At 34.0% G+C, this 18456-nt stretch overlaps 1 protein-coding gene across 1 annotated transcript in view; it reads left to right on the top strand.

The window, feature by feature from the left end:
* LOC137407024 (glutamate receptor 2-like) overlaps window positions 1-18456 on the top strand; it is a 52812-nt gene that overhangs the window by 11438 nt on the left and 22918 nt on the right. Inside the window, exons 5-13 of the mRNA XM_068093628.1 lie at window positions 141-197; window positions 3898-4047; window positions 4938-5135; window positions 5550-5657; window positions 7019-7144; window positions 11459-11674; window positions 13035-13196; window positions 14917-15110; window positions 16985-17183. Coding sequence (XP_067949729.1) covers window positions 141-197; window positions 3898-4047; window positions 4938-5135; window positions 5550-5657; window positions 7019-7144; window positions 11459-11674; window positions 13035-13196; window positions 14917-15110; window positions 16985-17183 — 1410 coding nt within the window. The remainder of the gene's footprint in view (window positions 1-140; window positions 198-3897; window positions 4048-4937; window positions 5136-5549; window positions 5658-7018; window positions 7145-11458; window positions 11675-13034; window positions 13197-14916; window positions 15111-16984; window positions 17184-18456) is intronic.

Below are 18456 nucleotides of genomic sequence, written 5' to 3'. Positions count from 1 at the left end.
ATGCATGGGAGGTCTAAAACACGATGTTAAGTTAATAAAACTTTATCGAAAAAAGTTTTTGTGTCAGATATTTTATGTGTTTTCTGAAGAAGTAGAATTCTAGGTAAAACGTAAAATGGAAACATATATTTCTATTACAGTATGGGCAAAAGGAGAGGGATAAAAAGCAAGCTATTCATATTCTTCTTGCTGACTTGGTGAGTTCTTTGTTACCATAATAATTCTTACTGTGAGACTTCAACCCCAGTTGTAGAAGCAAAAATAATAATAACACTAGTAATAATATTTATATAACTTTAATTAGCGAAAATGTTTTTAGTACAAAAAACTAATAATAGTAACATTATTATTACTATTATTAATTTTATTGTTAGCACTATTATTAGGAATATTTCTATTGTTTACTATTCTTAATGCATATTTTGGTTTCTAAAACAACTAGTCAGAGAGTTTCCATGACTTTCTGGCATCTCGCAGCACAGCCAATTCTACTATTCTTATAACTCTAGTCAGTCTATATATATAAATATCTGTGTTTTTCATTTATTTGTTTGTCATTTGTTATTCGTGTGTCCAGTTATAGCGATAAATTTTAGCAGTGAAAAATCAGTTTCGCTCGGAACTTCAGAACCTTAAAACTTAACTTTCAGGTTTGCAGGCAGAGATTCAATCCACTAGGCCAAGCAGCTAAATTGCTATACCATAGAATAATTGTTATCATGCTCATTACATCATTTAACATATGGACCCTTGAATTGCTTGTAAAAATACTATTGGTTACTACTAGCATTCTTGAAGATCACGATTGCGTGAGAACTCATAACGCGTAACATGACGATTATAAGCTGGCTTCACAGCTCTTATTATAGTAAAGATTTACACAAACCTAAGTTACTAGCTTAAGTTACTCAAATTAGCCAGTTTGCTAATTAGTCAACTTAGCCAATGGCAACTACACTTCCTGCACTGTTTATAAGCTGTTTTTATGCTAGGCATTTAGATCAAATATTAACAACAATTATTATTGGTTAGTCTACAAATCCTAGATTTGTTGGTTTTTGTGCCATCTGCCGAAATTTATTCAGAATATTAGCTTACACAAGTATAGTTGCATGCTATCAGATTTCTTCATCTGTACTGTTAGTGCAACTAACTAGTGTACCTTGGAATTTTAATTCCTCGAAGCATCAGTCATTATGTGAACTACCACAGCATTTCTGTTCCAAATCACCTTCACCTCCAACACCAAGTTCTATTATTTTTTCATCTTTTCTAGTTTTTATGTTTGACTCTGAATAGTAGAGTACTGCTAACACTTACTATACTATAAACTCAGATCTTGTAATCTTCAAGATTCAGGCATCCGAATATGCAGTAACAGCATAATGACTTCCTGTAATGGCATCCAAATATAATTAATTACTATAATAATAAGAGCCATGTTCCGTGACATTACCAAAATTTTTGAGTGAGAGAACAGTTATACGATCAGACTCACTCCAGCTTATTTAATGTGCAAAAGCAATTGAACTTCAACCTATGCTAAGCTCAACTGGCAATCCTATTACTTTTGTTGTTCATCTAAATGAGCCACAATCTATCTGATTAGAAACACCATAACTTGACTTCGCATGCATTAAGTTTGATTCTCCTCAATAAAAATGTTCATGGACTTTTGTCATGAAGCAATTTGTGTTGAAATCCTAAGCATTACCAAGTTTAATGCTGGTAGTTAATTATAAGAATCTTTGCTTGTCTATCAGCACAAGTTTAAGTTATCTGCCCTCTATATATCTGTCTGCGCTCACATAAATATTTCACAGCAGTTTTACTTCATTATTTGCTGTCTCTGTTCTGTGATCGTAATACTTCTCTGAATTAAGAACATTCTGTGTCTTACATAATCTCCAATGAGCTATTGTGGACACCTAATTTTTAGTTTTGAAAGGTTTCACAAAATGTCTAGCATTACATCTTAATAGTTGTCAAGTCATTGATAACTTCAACTGAGTCATAACTTGGTTTTTCACATAATGTCTGTACACTCTAGGTGTCTGTAGTACATGTGTAAGTATATATCAACACTTTTATAAGGTGTACATGGTGCCAGTATTGAGCCATGTCATTTTTAGATATGCAGGTGTTGCTGGTTGAAAAGTGTCCAGTAAAAAAGTTAAAAGGTCAACTAAAAGGTTGTTGAACTTTTACCAACTGGCACATTCTATGACCAGGGATCTGTCAGGCAACTTTAGGTATTGTCTTTACCGCACTTTGATATACTGTTATATCTAGCGAAGGTAAAGCCTAATTTTTATTCGAGTAAGCATGTAACAGAAATGGTTTAATTTGCTTAGTTATAATTATTAAAGTTATTTATCTGTATAAAGTTTTTATTTGAATAACTTGATCTAAATAATATCATATCTCATACGTATAAAGATTTTGCAAGGGAACACGATTGCTAAAATTGTATTAAGCCTACTATTGAAAAGAAAATACACTAGTAGAGCACAATGTTTACTGAGCTCTCAGTGTCTCCTCATCCCACAACTCTTTCATGAAACCTTTAGCAAGCATGCCAAACTTTATATTAAATGGATTTCCAGTAGTGTAGACAACTCCATGTTTTAGATACTAGTAGAATATTCACTATAATAAGAGCTGTGCCCACCCACCTGTCTGAAAACACGCTTATAGCATTGAGAAACAAATACATCACACAGGAATTGAACTTGCAGACTCAGCCGACCCGCTAACTATCTTGCCATATTTTGGAATAACTATGCTCATAGCTATTACACCTAATGATCTCTCTTGGTGCACAAGACTGCCAGAGTACAAGTTTTCATAAAAGTGCTAAGCTCACATAAAAATGAAAAATTGTTTATACTAGTATTATCATAATACGGAACAATCACCTATATGAGCTGTAATTTTAACTTGAATGCATATAACTAGGTCAATCATGTATATGAGCTGTAATGTTAACTTAAATGCATTTAGCTAGGTCAACCATGTATATGAGCTGTTATCTTAACTTAAATGCATGTAACTAGGTCGATCATGTATATGAGCTGTAATGTTGACTTTAATGCATATAACAAGGTCAATCATGTATATGAGTTGTAATGTTAATTTGAATGCATATAACCAGGTCAATCATGGATATGAGCTGTAATTTTAACTTAAATGCATATAACTAGGTCAATCATGTATATGAGCTGTAATTTTAACTTAAAAGCATATAACTAGGTCGATCATGTATATGAGCTGTAATGTTAACTTAAATGCATATAACTAGGTCAATCATGTATATGAGCTGTAATTTTAACTTAAAAGCATATAACTAGGTCGATCATGTATATGAGCTGTAATGTTAACTTAAATGCATATAACTAGGTCAATCATATATATGAGCTGTAATGTTAACTTAAATGCATATAACCAGGTCAATCATGGATATGAGCTGTAATTTTAACTTAAATGCATATAACTAGGTCAACCATATTAAAAGTCAGTTTTCTAGTCAGTTGATTTTTTGTTACTAACTTTGAATAAGGTTAAAAAATTTTAAGTGTTTTAAAAAATATTATATCATATATCATCTGAGTTATTGTCAACTAACAAATTAAAGGTTTCAGTTTTTGATGTCGTTTAGTTTTCTAGCCTGCTGTTTGTTTCTTTTTACTTACCCTGTAAGTTTATATTAAAAAAAATATCCTTATTATATTCCATCTGAGGCATTTCTAGCATTTCTAGTTACTTTACTTCATGACCTTGAACTAAAGTAATAGTTAGTAAGCTTTTAGTCTTTCAAATGATTTCAAGTCAGACCTTACCTATCTTAGATCTGCAAGCATCTTGTCCAGTTCAGTCATGTCTTGTGATACATTGAAGGAAACTGAATCAATGGTTAACTGGAAACGGATGGAGAATGGTGGAATGGACTTGACAACTCTACAGCTTGTTGACTACAGCCTCTCTAATCAACAGAGACTATCATTGCATCTCTGGGAGCTCACTGATCAAAGTGAAAAAGACTTTATGGTATCTTTTTGTATTATACGAGGGCCATTCAATAAATGTGAGTCGGTTTGTAAAAAGAGTTCTATTACAGGTAGAGGCTTACTGTTTATTTCTCAACATAATCTCCATGCAATGATACACACTGTTGCCATTAAGGTACCAGCTTTTATATGCCTTCAGCATAAAAAACCTAAAGTCGATTTTTTAAAAGTCATCCGTCGCAGTTGTAACGTTGATCACTAGAGAAGTGTGTTCCTATCGGAAACTCCTTAACAGACCCAAACAGGTAGATGTCAAATGGTGCAAGATCAGGATTGTAAAGACATGTGCTTTGATATAAATTTTTTATAAATTTATATATAATAGTTCAATTATATTAATAAAATTACCTTATTTATTGAACGGTACATGTGGTTTATAATTTTGTTTTTTTCACTAATGATTTTAGCGGAAAACATGATATAACAATTGGTTTAATTTTATTGAATCATGTTTATACATAAAGAATAGATTTAGTAAAAATAATGTACAGAATGTTAAAAGTTATGATAAATTTTTCTAATTTGATTGCCTATATTCAACATGGAGGAACAGAAAGCAAGCTGGGAAAAAAGGATTGATAACTCCTAACATGAAATCACCAAGCAACGCATATCCAATAAATATAAATGTTTCGATTGGCTTAACAGAAAAACCAATAATCATGAAAACTGCGGCATTTTCTGAAATGCCTTTTCAGCTTAGCTTTCACAATAACTGTTTCTATAAGAGTTTAGTCAAGTTTTAAAAATAGTTCTTTTTTATTACATCTTTCCAGCTTTTTATGAACAAATTAGATTTCATTTATCTTTACTTATTTTATTTTGTTTATGTAAGTAGTTGTAGCCAATCACTTCCCCAATGTTTTTTAGTTTATCAAGAGCTTGACCTTAGACACCTACAACGTGATGAGAAAAGGCATGTCAAGCCTTCAGCAGTCTAAAATATACATCCAAGATCAGCAGGTTAAAATTGATGATAGTTACGATGATACAGCAGTTGATCGGTGTAGCCTTGCACCCCTTCAGCCTTGGGACTTTGGAAAGACTGTTGCCAATTATCTGAAAAATGTAAGAAAAACTCTATTATATGGTGCTGTACTCTAGGAGGCTAGAAAATTAATTGAACCAATAAATTCTTGTTATGCTGTCAATCTGGGAAAAAAAATTGATGTGACCAAGTATCCATAATTTTCATCTGCAGTTCAAAGTTTGATTCTATTAGTCAGCACTAACAATTAAATGTAGACAAACTGGCTGCTTTTTCTTGCACTCACCTAAAGCCCTTTGGATACCTAAATTATCTGCTGTAATTGTTTAGTGCAAATGTACATCTAGAAATATTAAAAGTATACAAGAATAAGAGCCTCAGTCATATTAAATTTATGAAAACATTAAAATTTTTAGTTGTTATAAAGACCAGTTTTACTAAACTTACCATTTTCAATAATTAGTAGATTATCATAATGCCTTGTTGACCTTCAGGTGTCCTTCGAAGGCCTTTCAGGCTGGATAGAGTTTGATGAGAATGGCTTCAGGAAGAATTTCAGTCTTAAACTACTCGGCATGAAGAAGAAAGTCTCTCCTCAAAAGGTTCTTATCCAACAATCAGCTCTGAGTCCCTTCTTGATTAGCCTGTCTTGACAAACTGTTGTTTTTTGCGGAGTTGTCCTCTCATCGAACGGGCGAGCAACAACAACAACAGGTTGTTGCTCGCCCGCTCGACAGGGGACAACTTCGCAAAAACAACAGTTTGTCAAGACAGGCTACTTCTTGATAGGCTCTTACTTAACAATCAGCTTCTTCAAAACACAGTTTATAAAAGATATGGTTTTGTACAAGTAGTCATGTGACATACTAAGTACGCTATTGAGGCTCAAAGCTCTTATTGTCTGAATATTTAAGCTCGTGTAGAATATATTTATAGGCACTGATAGTAAGTCAGCAATAGACACAAACAAGTAGAACTTCTGCATCGATACCTGTGGCTGGGAATCCCAGCTGTATCAGGTGGAATAATGAGCCATTATCCCACCTGGCTTATACCCTAGTTGTAATGCCTGTGTTTGCTCTCCCCACACCATTGCTACACAGATGACTACTTTATGAAATGTGATGAGGTTGTCACTCACGAAAGATTAAAAACAAAACATGAAAATTATTCTATTGGCAACATTAAAAACCTAATATTATTATAAGTAGTTGGTTATCTTGTGTTTATGTTTAAAAGTAATATTATGACCAACCATAAATAAGATAAAGTAAAATTCAAAGCCACAAAAGAACTCTACATTAATAGTAATGTATGATAATATATAGTGATAATAGTAATAATATATAGTAATAAGTATGATGTTTTTTAACAAAGATGCCCGACAAGCGACGCGAGGAAACAGATTTGTAGTGAAAAAAAATTCATCCTTCCAGATAAGTTTTAGTGTATTATTACTATATATAATTATATACACTTATATACAATTGTATACAGTTGTATACAATTGTATACAATTGTATACAATTGTATACAATTGTATATAATTATGTACTGTGGAAGTATATACAATTATATACAATTTACGCAATACTATCAAGCTTCTAGGTAGTCAATAAAGTAATTAAATTATAAATACATTAAATATATTATATTTGATAAATTCATAATGTTAGGAGTGTTAGCCTTTATACAACTAACCCACCTTGGATTAATAATGTATAATAAATATTATGTTTATTGGTTATTAATTTAGATAAAAGGCTATCTATACCACCAAAAACTTTTAGTAAATTCCATTTATTACTTTTTAGTTTTAGATAAAAGAATTTTTGAGGCCAGCAGTCACTTCATATTTTCTGAAAGACATTGTAGCTAACCTATAAAGAAAGTTTGTGTTTCAAGTTGATAAGTGTAACATCGAGTACATTTTAGATATTTGTATATTTTGTGTATTTCACAGATAGGCATATGGAATAGCAAGAGTGGCAACCTGTTTATCAATAAAACACCAACAAAGATTGTGGAAGATGAAACTGCGGATGAAACTGAGGAACTTAAAAAGACTATCAGAATCACAACCCATATTGTATGTCATTTTAGTTCTGGTTTCCTTGTTCTACTGTCTGCTTACAGCAATGCCTATGTGTGCTGACTCTAGTTCTATCTGCTAACTATCGTTATTAAGTGTTTTTATTATTATTATTATTATTATTGGTATTAGTTTTGCCTCTCACGTATAGTTCTCATAGTAGCACCTATTACTTTTAAGGTTGTTCATTATTACCTTGTTTCATTCCAGGTAATTTGGAATTGAGACAAATGCATTACAGTGCACCCTCGGGATACGATTTTAATTTGTTTCAGTGTTGACATCGTAAGGCAAAAATGTTGTATAAAGGTTTATACAAAGCCATAGTAATTATCTAATGCAAACACCTCCTAGTGAAAATCATTAAAATTTTACATACATACTGTACATATTAAAGATTAGTAACAAAATAACATGTTAACCTTAGTACCTACAGTAACTTTGGTACATTTATTGGTTATAATCTGCAATAAAAGGTAACATTACCACGTATTATGTGCAGTACATACTGTCGGGAGTTCTTACCTTCGAGACAGACGTATAACATAAACTTTGAATTTAATTTAAATGAACATAGATTACTAAACACATTCTTAAAGGTAAGTTTTAGTATGCATTGTGCTAAACTAAACTTCAACCTTGTCGTTGTCTAAAGTTTTATCACCTCTTTTTTCCCGTTTCATTTTATCTTTTCATCTTATCATAACTTATAATGAGTAGCGCTGATAATAATGACAAAGCATACCTCATTTCGGCGTTGCAAAATGGATTTCCGTGAATAACATATCAAAATAATTTCAAATTTCATTTGCTAAAATTACTTCAGATTTTGACTACAAACTATTTGATCTCCACAAAGTTCATCTGCTGTTTTGTGTCTGTTGTTATACATGCTGGCACTCATTTTATTGTGTAAGTTCTGAATATTTTAACCGTGTCTTGAGTTCAAACACTTTTACATTTCATACACACAAACTAGGTTTAGTGTAGGGGTAGGAGATACCATTCAGGTGTTTCATACCTGTACCATACTGTTTTTAGTTTAGGGCCAATGTAATAGACATGTATACATGCATAATTGTAGTAAATTTTGTATGTTGTACACAGAAACATAACTTTACTTGGCTTTTTGCTTGCTGACTGAAACTGCAAACTGAAACGAACGGTTAAAAACTAGAAACCAATCAGAGCGTCGGATCACCAACCAATTAGAGTAAAGCATTTTACCTGATAGCAGCTGCAGGCAGCTAGTGTGTTAATGGATAACCTGGTTGATTTAATAAGTTGTAGCATATCATGAGACTGCTAAGGTTATATTTATCGCTACAAATTAATATATATAAAAAATTGGGACAATATTATCATTCTATTTCTAAAAGAAAAAGGTAAATGAATGCAATACATGTGCTAAGTATGAATTTATGACTTGCTTTACCTACCCATAAGAGCGGTCATATTACGAGCCTATAAACTATCAACCAGGTGCTTTTTCTCATCATTAATATCAAGCACTCCGGCAGTACAGTGTATGTGGGAGTTCATTAGGTGTAATAATTATACGCGATAATAATTATGACTATGCAGATTTTTAATTGCTAGATTTTAATTGCTTTAACTGCAAAAGGGGTTTAACAAAAAGTCAAACACTAAAGTTTATATATATATATATATATCGGACGGTCTGTCAAGACAGCAGGAGAAGGCATACCAATCTTGCCATGGCTTGGATCGACTACAAAAAGGCCTATGACTCAATTCCCCATAGTTGGATACTTGAGTGCCTCAGTATGTACAATGTTCACCCTGCTCTTGTGGCATTCATCAAGATGTCAATGACCAAATGGAAGACGGAACTGGAGGCTAATGGCAAAAAGCTAGCGAGTGTAAAAATTAAGCGAGGCATCTATCAAGGTGACTCCTTATCACCGCTGCTCCTCGGCATATGCCTAAACCCTCTAAGCAATATGCTGGAGAAGGCTCACTATGGGTACCAGTTTAAGAGTGGCACTAAGATAAACCACCTCTTCTACATGGATGATATCAAGCTGTATGCTAACAAAGAAAGGGACATATATTCGCTAATACACCTCACTCAGGTATACAGCAAGGACATCGGAATGACCTTCGGTATTGAGAAATGTGGAAGGCTAATTCTTAAGAAAGACCATTCTATGTTCACAGATGGCCAAAGAATGCCAAATGGTACCATCAAAGATATAGAAGAAGGGTACAAGTACTTGGGAATTATGCAAAGCAACATCAACCACGAAGCCGAAGTACGTCACAAAGCCATTACTGAATACAAGAAACGCCTTCAGCCGGTCCTACGGAGCCAGCTCAATGCCAAGAACCAAGTCATGGCAATAAATACCTACGCACTGCCAGTAATAAGATATCCAGCAGGCATAATAAAGTGGACTGAGGAAGCCATCAAGGAAACAGATATAGCAACTCGTAAACTGCTGACCAGGCATGGAGCACTCCACCCAAAATCTGATACTACTAGATTGTATCTCGATAGGAAAGATGGCGGTGGGAGACTCAAAAGTGTACAGCAGACAGTGAAGGAAGAAGAGCAAAGCATCAAAGCCTATGCATCCTCCATGGCTACTTCAGATAAGTTGCTAGCTGAATTTCAATTGGCTGCTCTTACAATGGACCTTCGCCCTGATGATGAGGAAATTGACTGGCACACGAAACCTCTTCATGGTGCTTACTACCGACAAATATCTAAGGTTGGCGATTTTCACCAGACATATATGTGGCTGAACAAAGGAAACTTAACGGCCAATACAGAGTCGCTAATCATGGCAGCCCAGGAGCAAGTGCTCTCAACAAGGCAACTCCAAACGAAAATCTATCACACTAGAGATGATCCTAGATGCAGACTGTGCAAAGATGCACCTGAGACCATCCAACACATCATCAGTGGATGCAAGCAGCTAACAGGAAATGCATACACTGAGCGGCATAACCATGTCGTAGGTGTTGTGTATAGAAGTCTATGTGACGAGTATGGCCTGAATAAACCACAACACTGGTGAGAAACTCCTGGTAAGGTCAATGAAAATGACCGCGCTAAGATCCTCTGGGACTTCTACATCCGGACTGACAAGCATGTCCTAGCAAACCAACCAGATATAGTGGTAGTGGACAAGGAGAACAAGAGAGCTAATATAATAGATATAGCAGTACCCAATGACTACAATATAGACAGCAAAGAAAAAGAAAAGGTAGAGAAATATCTTCCTCTTGGAGAAGAGATTGAAAAATGCTGGGATGTAAGAACAACTGTAACCCCAGTAGTCATTGGGGCACTGGGTGCAATAACACTGGCGCATAAAATGTGGCTTGCCCAAATACCAACAGCAATCAACTCAGGTGAGTTGCAGAAAAGTGCCCTACTGGGAAACGGCTAAGATCTTGAGGCGAGTGCTTAAACTCCCAGGTCTCTGGTAGGAGACTCGAGTTAGAGCAGAAACTACCACCCATACGGGTTAACCGGGATGAGGAAACAATTTTATATATATATACATAAACAAATGAATGAATTTATATATATTACAAGTATAATTATAGCTAATGAAGTGTTAAAAAAGTTATATACAAATATGTATTGATTCATTTTAATTTCAGCTTTGTGCACCGACTAGGGAAACAAGGTAGAAGGTAGAAGTAGAGTAGACTTAATAGAACCTTGCATATGCACTGGAGTTGGTATTCATTTTCTTACATGTAAACATAACCCAGGGTTTTTCTAACAGTAAAAAATTATTTAATTTTTCTGCTCATTTTGAACTAAAATTTGTTTTGGCCTACAGAATACACAATAAAGTGCTCAGTAGAATAGAATAACATCTGCTTGACCTAGATTTAAGAATATCTTAGAATTTTGGCAATATGAGTCAACTAGCTTACATTTCATTACACTTTGGTTTATAAATTTTTATGAAAAGATTTGTGTTGGATTAGTTTGAAACATCACAGAGTGAAAGTTTCAGTAATGGTTAACGCATACACGTAAGTCATAACACATACACGTAAGTCATAACACATACACGTAAGTCATAACACATACACGTAAGTCATAACACATACACGTAAGTCATAACACATACACGTAAGTCATAACACATACACGTAAGTCATAACACATACACGTAAGTCATAACACATACACGTAAGTTAATTTTTCTACTCTTTACTGCCTCGAATCAAACAGCAAAATGTATATTGAGATAAGCTCTATCTGTGCATTTATATCAAAATTCATTGACAACTAAGTTCCTAACATTGAAAGTCACACTTTAGGGGACCCCATATATTTTCTACCTGCCGGGAGCTGAGGGAAACGCCTCCATACCAAACAATGAGAGATTTGATGGCTATATACTAGAGTTCATCAAAGCTGTGATGAAAGAGATCAATGTGACAGACTATCTTATCCTGCCGGTCAAGGACAATGGTTATGGCTCCGAGGAGGCTGACGGGTCATGGAATGGGATGGTTGGAGAAGTGCTGAGAGGGGTAGGCTGATATCAGATGCATCAAAATAGTATTTATGCTGGCAGATAACATAGTTAGGGCACAATTGTTTAATTGGCTATTTCAGACAAACCTGTTATCTCAACATATTTTTTGCCTCTCATCTATGAATATAAACGTATATATACTCATATATATATATTCATATATACATATGTATGATAATATGTAAATGTATATGCATAATATATATGAACTATGAATATTTATATATCGATATAATGTTTAGGCTCTAAAGAATTCAACTCATCTAAGTTCGAAAGAAAATTTCAACTTCCTCACCTTTTAGTAAGCCTTTTTCATTGTAACTCAAATTTTAAGGTTGCCAAAGTCATCCGCTGGAAGATTAGCCTACCAAATACTGAAACTAATTTTCTGACACAAATGGCTGATTTTAAAGCCTCTATACTACAAACAATTGTTCAAACCTTTAGAAAAAAAATAATATTTTGAAGTTCTGATCAAAAAAGTTTTTTATTAAAAATGCGACAATTTGTGATGCATGCAGATATACTTCCTTAAATGGTGTCTAACTTAACAACAAAATGATCATAGTAAACTCATTAGATCATATGCAGTATAAGGAATGGGCAGTATAAGGAATAGAAATATATATAGTTTTGGAAAACGATCTATAAGAACTTAAAAGTTAAGCAAGTCCAAAGCTGAAAAACCATGCATTGCAGATTTTGAGTGCTAACTATACTGCCAGCACGGTAAGCAATATTTTTAAGTGAGTTATTATCCTATTAGCAATCATAGATTATAAAATCATAAAATATAATTATACCAGCTTAACTAAAGGCCAAGTGTTGACAAAATGGGTAAATATTTAGATCTTTTGCATTAAGAAGCGTAGAAATTTAGTGGGTTGATCTTAGCTACTTTTTAACAATGAATAAAGAAGATTAAAGGTATGCTAAAACCACCAGCCCTGTTACTTCGGCAAGGATGCTCAGGATGTTGATTTAGGCTGATGTTATTTTTGTGTTGATTGTAGTCAAAGATTTTCTTTGTACCATTCACCTTTACATTCAACTATCACGCTGTCAGTCTCGTGCACCGTGAGAGATCATCATGTGTAATAAACATGTGCACAATTATTCCATTGCGCTGCGAAACTGAGGGCTATAGTTTGCAGCGTACATGACTGCTAAGCGGAATATCAGAGTTGAATTCCAGTGCGAGGTCATCTTCTTTCCTAACGCTTTTACTGTAGCCTCGGATGGACACGGTTCTTATTATAGTAAATATTTATTTTGTTTATACTCTCTTCTGCTTCAAAGCATGAAATTAGCTTTCAGAGTCTCACATCATTGTTACTTTTTCTTCTTTCTCTCAGGAAGCTGACCTAGCCATCGCTGATCTCACTATTATCTCTGACAGAGAAAATGTTATATATTTCTCTAAACCTTTCCTCCGTCTTGGCATCAGCATAATGATAAAGAAGCCAGAGCAGAAAGTGCAGAGTAAATACTCCTTTATCAACCCACTAGCTTATGAGGTAAGAATACTCTTTTATCATTGTACTAGCAATTCGACTTAGATAGTCCAGTGGGCTAGGCGTAAGACTTGGTTTGGTCCGAGATCGAATCCTCTTCGGTACGGAATATTTGTTTCAAGATTTTAAGATCTATAGCCGGATTTCCGACACACGGACTTTGAGAAATATATATATATAGATTATGATGCGCAATTTATAACATGATATTATACGCATATTATTCTGTTTACCTATATTTTAGTTATTTGTTTTATGACTATTAGCTTGATTGCTACAATGATTATAATTATTGTTTTTATTATCTATTTATGTAAATCTAGGTTTCTGTCTGTTTGTTTGTTATATGTCCAGTTATAACGACAAAGATTTCGGAATGAAAAAACTGCTTATTGTCAGCATTGAACTCAAAATCACCGCCTTAGCAGATAAGAGTGCTATCCACTACACCACAATGCTTAATTGGGATACGATGGACTAATTGTTGACATACTTATTACACCTGGCCAATTTAATGGCGCACACTTACAAAAATACTATTGGTTAATACTAGTATGCTTAGAGATCATAATTGAGTGAGAGATCATGAGGCGGAACAATTATAAGCACAATTGTTCCAATTCGTGGTAAGGTGGCTGCATGGCTTAATGATAGTGCACTTGGCTTTACATCTGGGAAATGTGTGGGTTTGGTTCCTGTGCGGTGAAATCTTTTTCCTAACCCTGTTTTCAGACAGATGAGCATGGCTTTTACTATTAATGTAAAGATTCAGACTAGCTTAAGTTACTCAAATTCAGTGGGTAAAAAAACTTAGCTAATAACAACTACATTACCTGTCACTGTTTATAAGCTGTTTTACATTTTGAGCAAATGTGTAGCATAAGAAGTGAGAAATGTTTCTCAACAATCTGTTTTAGCTATACCGCGAGCTTTTAGATACTTGACTTATGCATTGACTGGACACACAGGAATAGACAAATACCTTCATTTTAAAGTATAAATAATAACTGCTGCATATAATGTTGATTAAAAATAGATTTTCTAGGCAAAAACTTTTTTATTACCCGTGTTACATCAGGCTTTCAGCTAGTTCTTAATACATATTAGTTATCTTTTAGTATTATTGATTACTGGCTATTGATTATATTGATTACATTGGTCATATTGATTATATCGATAATGATGAATGTTATTATTATTACTCTACATGTAAATTCTGCTCAGAAAATCATTTTTGGCTGTAGTGAAGGTTTACTGACAACCTGCTAGTGGTATAACCTTTCGAAAACATTACCGTATCTGTTAAGAACCACCGACACTTATCAGATAATTTCTCTCAAATATATCATTTGTGAAACTTAATCGTTCTCTTTTTATTGACCCATTTTTTACTTATTGACCCATGTTTTACTTATTGACCCATGTTTTACTTATTGACCCATGTTCTGACTAACTAGATATAAGTTTTACATTAACTTATAAAATATTCATGAGAATTGTGCTACCCCTTTATCAACAATATCCACAAATGCTGTGCATTGTATAGAACATGAACTTCAGCAACCTTTTCTCCTGTAGTACTATTAATTATTTTATCAGAATAGATACATGTAGCAGCATGACAGAGACAATTCAACTGTTCGAATTGCTAACTGCTGCTGCTGTACAATAGTCAAAGCAAAGAGGCCATACTCTACCCAAAGAGTTGTCTTTGTTCTTTTAGGTTTGGATGTGCATAGGATTTGCCTACGTTGGAGTAAGCGTTGTGCTATTTCTAGTTGGAAGGTTTTCTCCTTACGAATGGCACATAGACACTAGTGGATCTGAGGCTACCATGAAGAATGAGTTCTCTGTTTGGAATAGCTTGTGGTTTGTGTTCAGCACTCTCATGCAGCAGGGATGTGAGGTGGCACCGAGGTAAGAAGTGAAACATCAGTTAATCTCGACAGCACTGAATGGTTACTATTATTGCATGAACTCAAGCATAGGTAGAGTTTTTGGGACACAATTTTAAGGTAAAATACTTATTGACCTATGCATGATATCGACCTATGCATGATATCAACCTATGCATGATATTGATCTATGCATTACATCGACCTATGCATGATATCGACCTATACATTATATCGACCTATGAGTTTTGTAGCGGTTAGTGTGCCAGTCTTAAAGTCGGAGGATCAGAGTTCATTTCCTGTGCATGGTAATTTTTTCCTATTGTTCTTTGCGCGGATTTGGACAGACGAACGAACAAACAGTACTTAAATTACAGTAAAGTTGAGCCAAATGCCCTGCGTTGCGCGAGTAATAGAATAATTACCTAATGAATTTGAGTAACTTACCTGGAAAGCTAGATCTTTACTAAACTCATAACTAAACAATACAAGCGTTTTGGGCCAGCTTACAATCATTACGTGTAACAGTCAACAGGGCTAGTTATTAACCTCAAGCAAGCGCTTCAAGTATGAGTATCTTAACCAATGTAATGACTATTTGCCCAATGAATCTATTGTATTTCGTGTAGCTTAATGGTTAAGTCCGCCGCCTCTAGTTCTGGAGGTCCTGAGATCAAATCTATTGCTGTGCGGATTTTTCATCGCTAGATTTTAATTGCTCTAACTGGACACAGGGGTTAAGAAGAAAACAAACGCTTAGATCATTGTGGTTTGCTAATGAGAAACACTTTGTCATTCCGTATGTGTCCGTTTGTCTGTCTAAACGCTGTAAATTTCTACATTTTTACTAGATTGCATCTAAACTTTACACACAAATACTTCCCGCCTTCCACCAAGTCTGAAATATTTAGTTTTACAACGTTGTCGGTTTTCTGAGAACCAGCCTCTTAAACACTCACCTGCAGGTTCTCTGATTGAAAATAAAGGAACTCACAAGCATCACTGAGCTTATCGCTAGTCTTTAACATTCTACCTTCGTGTGTAGCTTGTGGTTCACAAAAGACTGACACACTTTTTATTCAAATCTGAGGAAATAAAGCAGAGCTATATGTTGATTTTGCCAGATATAGTATAGTTTAGATATATCGGAAACAGATGATAAAAAATTGAGACGAGAAAAGCCAAGTAAGTTTAATAAAATATTAAAACTCAGCTTTAAGGTTGTGTTTAGTAAGGTAAATTTATTGAAGTCAGATTCAAAGTTTCTACCACATAGTATCACAAAAGTGTACCAAACGCGTTGCCTTAAAGTCTAATGTAATTTAATTTCATAGTAATGTTACATTTGATTGCAGATTTTAATAACTAAATAGGTATTTGTTTCTTTGTTGGCATTGGTACTGAATTGCAACAATTAAAAACACATTTTTCTATCGTAATATGTTTTATGTGGTTTTTCATAGTATAATAACAAATTAATTTGTATTTAGTTTTTTAATAAGAGAAATAGTGTCTTGAGACACGACTAAATTGACATACGAGCTCATTCCAAAAACACATTAACCGTATGTCGAGGTGTGACTGTATTGTTAAATTGTTAAAGCTCATTGTTTCAGGGTTATCCTCTCCTAACTTTCTGAGTTGTTCATGAATTGCACATATTAGAGAATATCAGTCCACAATAATGTTCTCTAATTTATGAAGCAGAGGCTAAAGCTTACAGTAAAAGTTGTAATAAAGTATGGCTGTGAAAACAGAGCTAGCAATTTCAGGTTTAACTGTGCGGCTCATTTTGGTGACAGTTTTTTCTGCTTCTTCCATAGCCACTCTCTGATACTCTATTGTCCAAACTCTTTTTAGATATTTCTTAGCTTTGTCTGATCTTCTCTTATTTAGAGCAATATCCTCAAGAATAGTGGCCAGTGTCTGGTATCTCTTTACTCTCATCATCATATCTTCCTACACAGCCAATTTGGCAGCATTTCTGACAGCGGCAAGGATGAACTCTCCAATCAACTCTGTAGATGATCTAGCAAAGCAGACTGCTATCAAATATGGCACTATGCATGGAGGGAGCACAGCAAACTTTTTTAAGGTCAGAAATTTCATCTTTTATCAAAGTGTCAGACGCGTGTCAAGGGAGACAAAAATAATAATTAAAAGTCCGTTTGGAAGACAGTGTTTAAAATAATTGCTTTAGCAAATAGAACAAAAATTAAAGTAAAAAATGTGTATATATATAAAAAATATATAAGATATGGATATAAAAAATATGAAAGTATATATAGAAATGAGAATATAAATAAAATAATAACATTGTTTTCATATTGTATTAAATGTCATAATATATTGAATGACAAAGCATTTACTAGTTTCAGTGAATTATAACCTGATGTTCATCAAGCTATCGTGTTACAAATAATAGAGGTTTAAAATTTCTCACCAGCCACATAGACAGTCTACCATGAAGCCAATTATTGGATGACTAAATTAATGAAGCAATTAGCACTGATGCAATTGGCTGTCTACAACAACAATGACTCTGAATCAATAGCCTCTCAACTTGAGTTATCCTAATTATCTCTGTATTCTCTATTGTGCAAGATCTATTAGCAAACAAAATTTCATCCGCACTCATTATCGGTAAAGTAGGCTTCAGTCTTTTGTCTCTTAAAATACTAATTAAAGTGTAATTACAGAGTCGTTAAAAACTGGTCTTCGTGGCATTCATTGGAGAATAGTTCCAGTAACATTGTTCATGCAAAATAAGAACAGCATTATTATTTCGGTATGGCCCAAGTTTATGCATGTGTTAAGTTTAGTTTATGTACAACCTAGAAGGCCCAGAGTTGTACAGGTAATAAAACAAGTTTTTAGATAGAAAATTTATTTTTCATTTACTAAGTTTCTTTAGCTAATGAATTTGAGTAACTTAAGCTAGTAACTTAAGCTAGTAACTTAAGCTAGTCCAAATATTTGCTATAATAAGAGCCATGTCTATCCCTCTGAAGCCAGCATAAAGAAAAAGATTGCCTTGTGATCTCTCGTGCAATCAGGATCTTCAATCATGGTAGATGAAGCGTGCAGCGTGCTATTTTAAGTTTTTAACCAACCGACATTAAAGATTGGCAGTTGTAATAAGTATCATGAGCACAATTATTCCATATTATGGCCAGTTGGATGCGTAGTTTAATGGATAGTATGCCTGTCTGCAGAACTAGAGGTTCCAAGTTCAATTACAGTGCTAAGTGGATTTTTGTTCCTATAACTTTATTGCTATAACTGGACATACGAACAACAGACAGATGACAAACAAACACTTAGATTTATATATATACATATATATCTGCAGAAATATATAATGTTAT

This window comes from Watersipora subatra, chromosome 10 (assembly GCF_963576615.1).
Source record: "Watersipora subatra chromosome 10, tzWatSuba1.1, whole genome shotgun sequence".
In the NCBI taxonomy this organism is placed as follows: domain Eukaryota; kingdom Metazoa; phylum Bryozoa; class Gymnolaemata; order Cheilostomatida; family Watersiporidae; genus Watersipora; species Watersipora subatra.
This window is presented reverse-complemented; position numbering and strand designations above follow the sequence as displayed.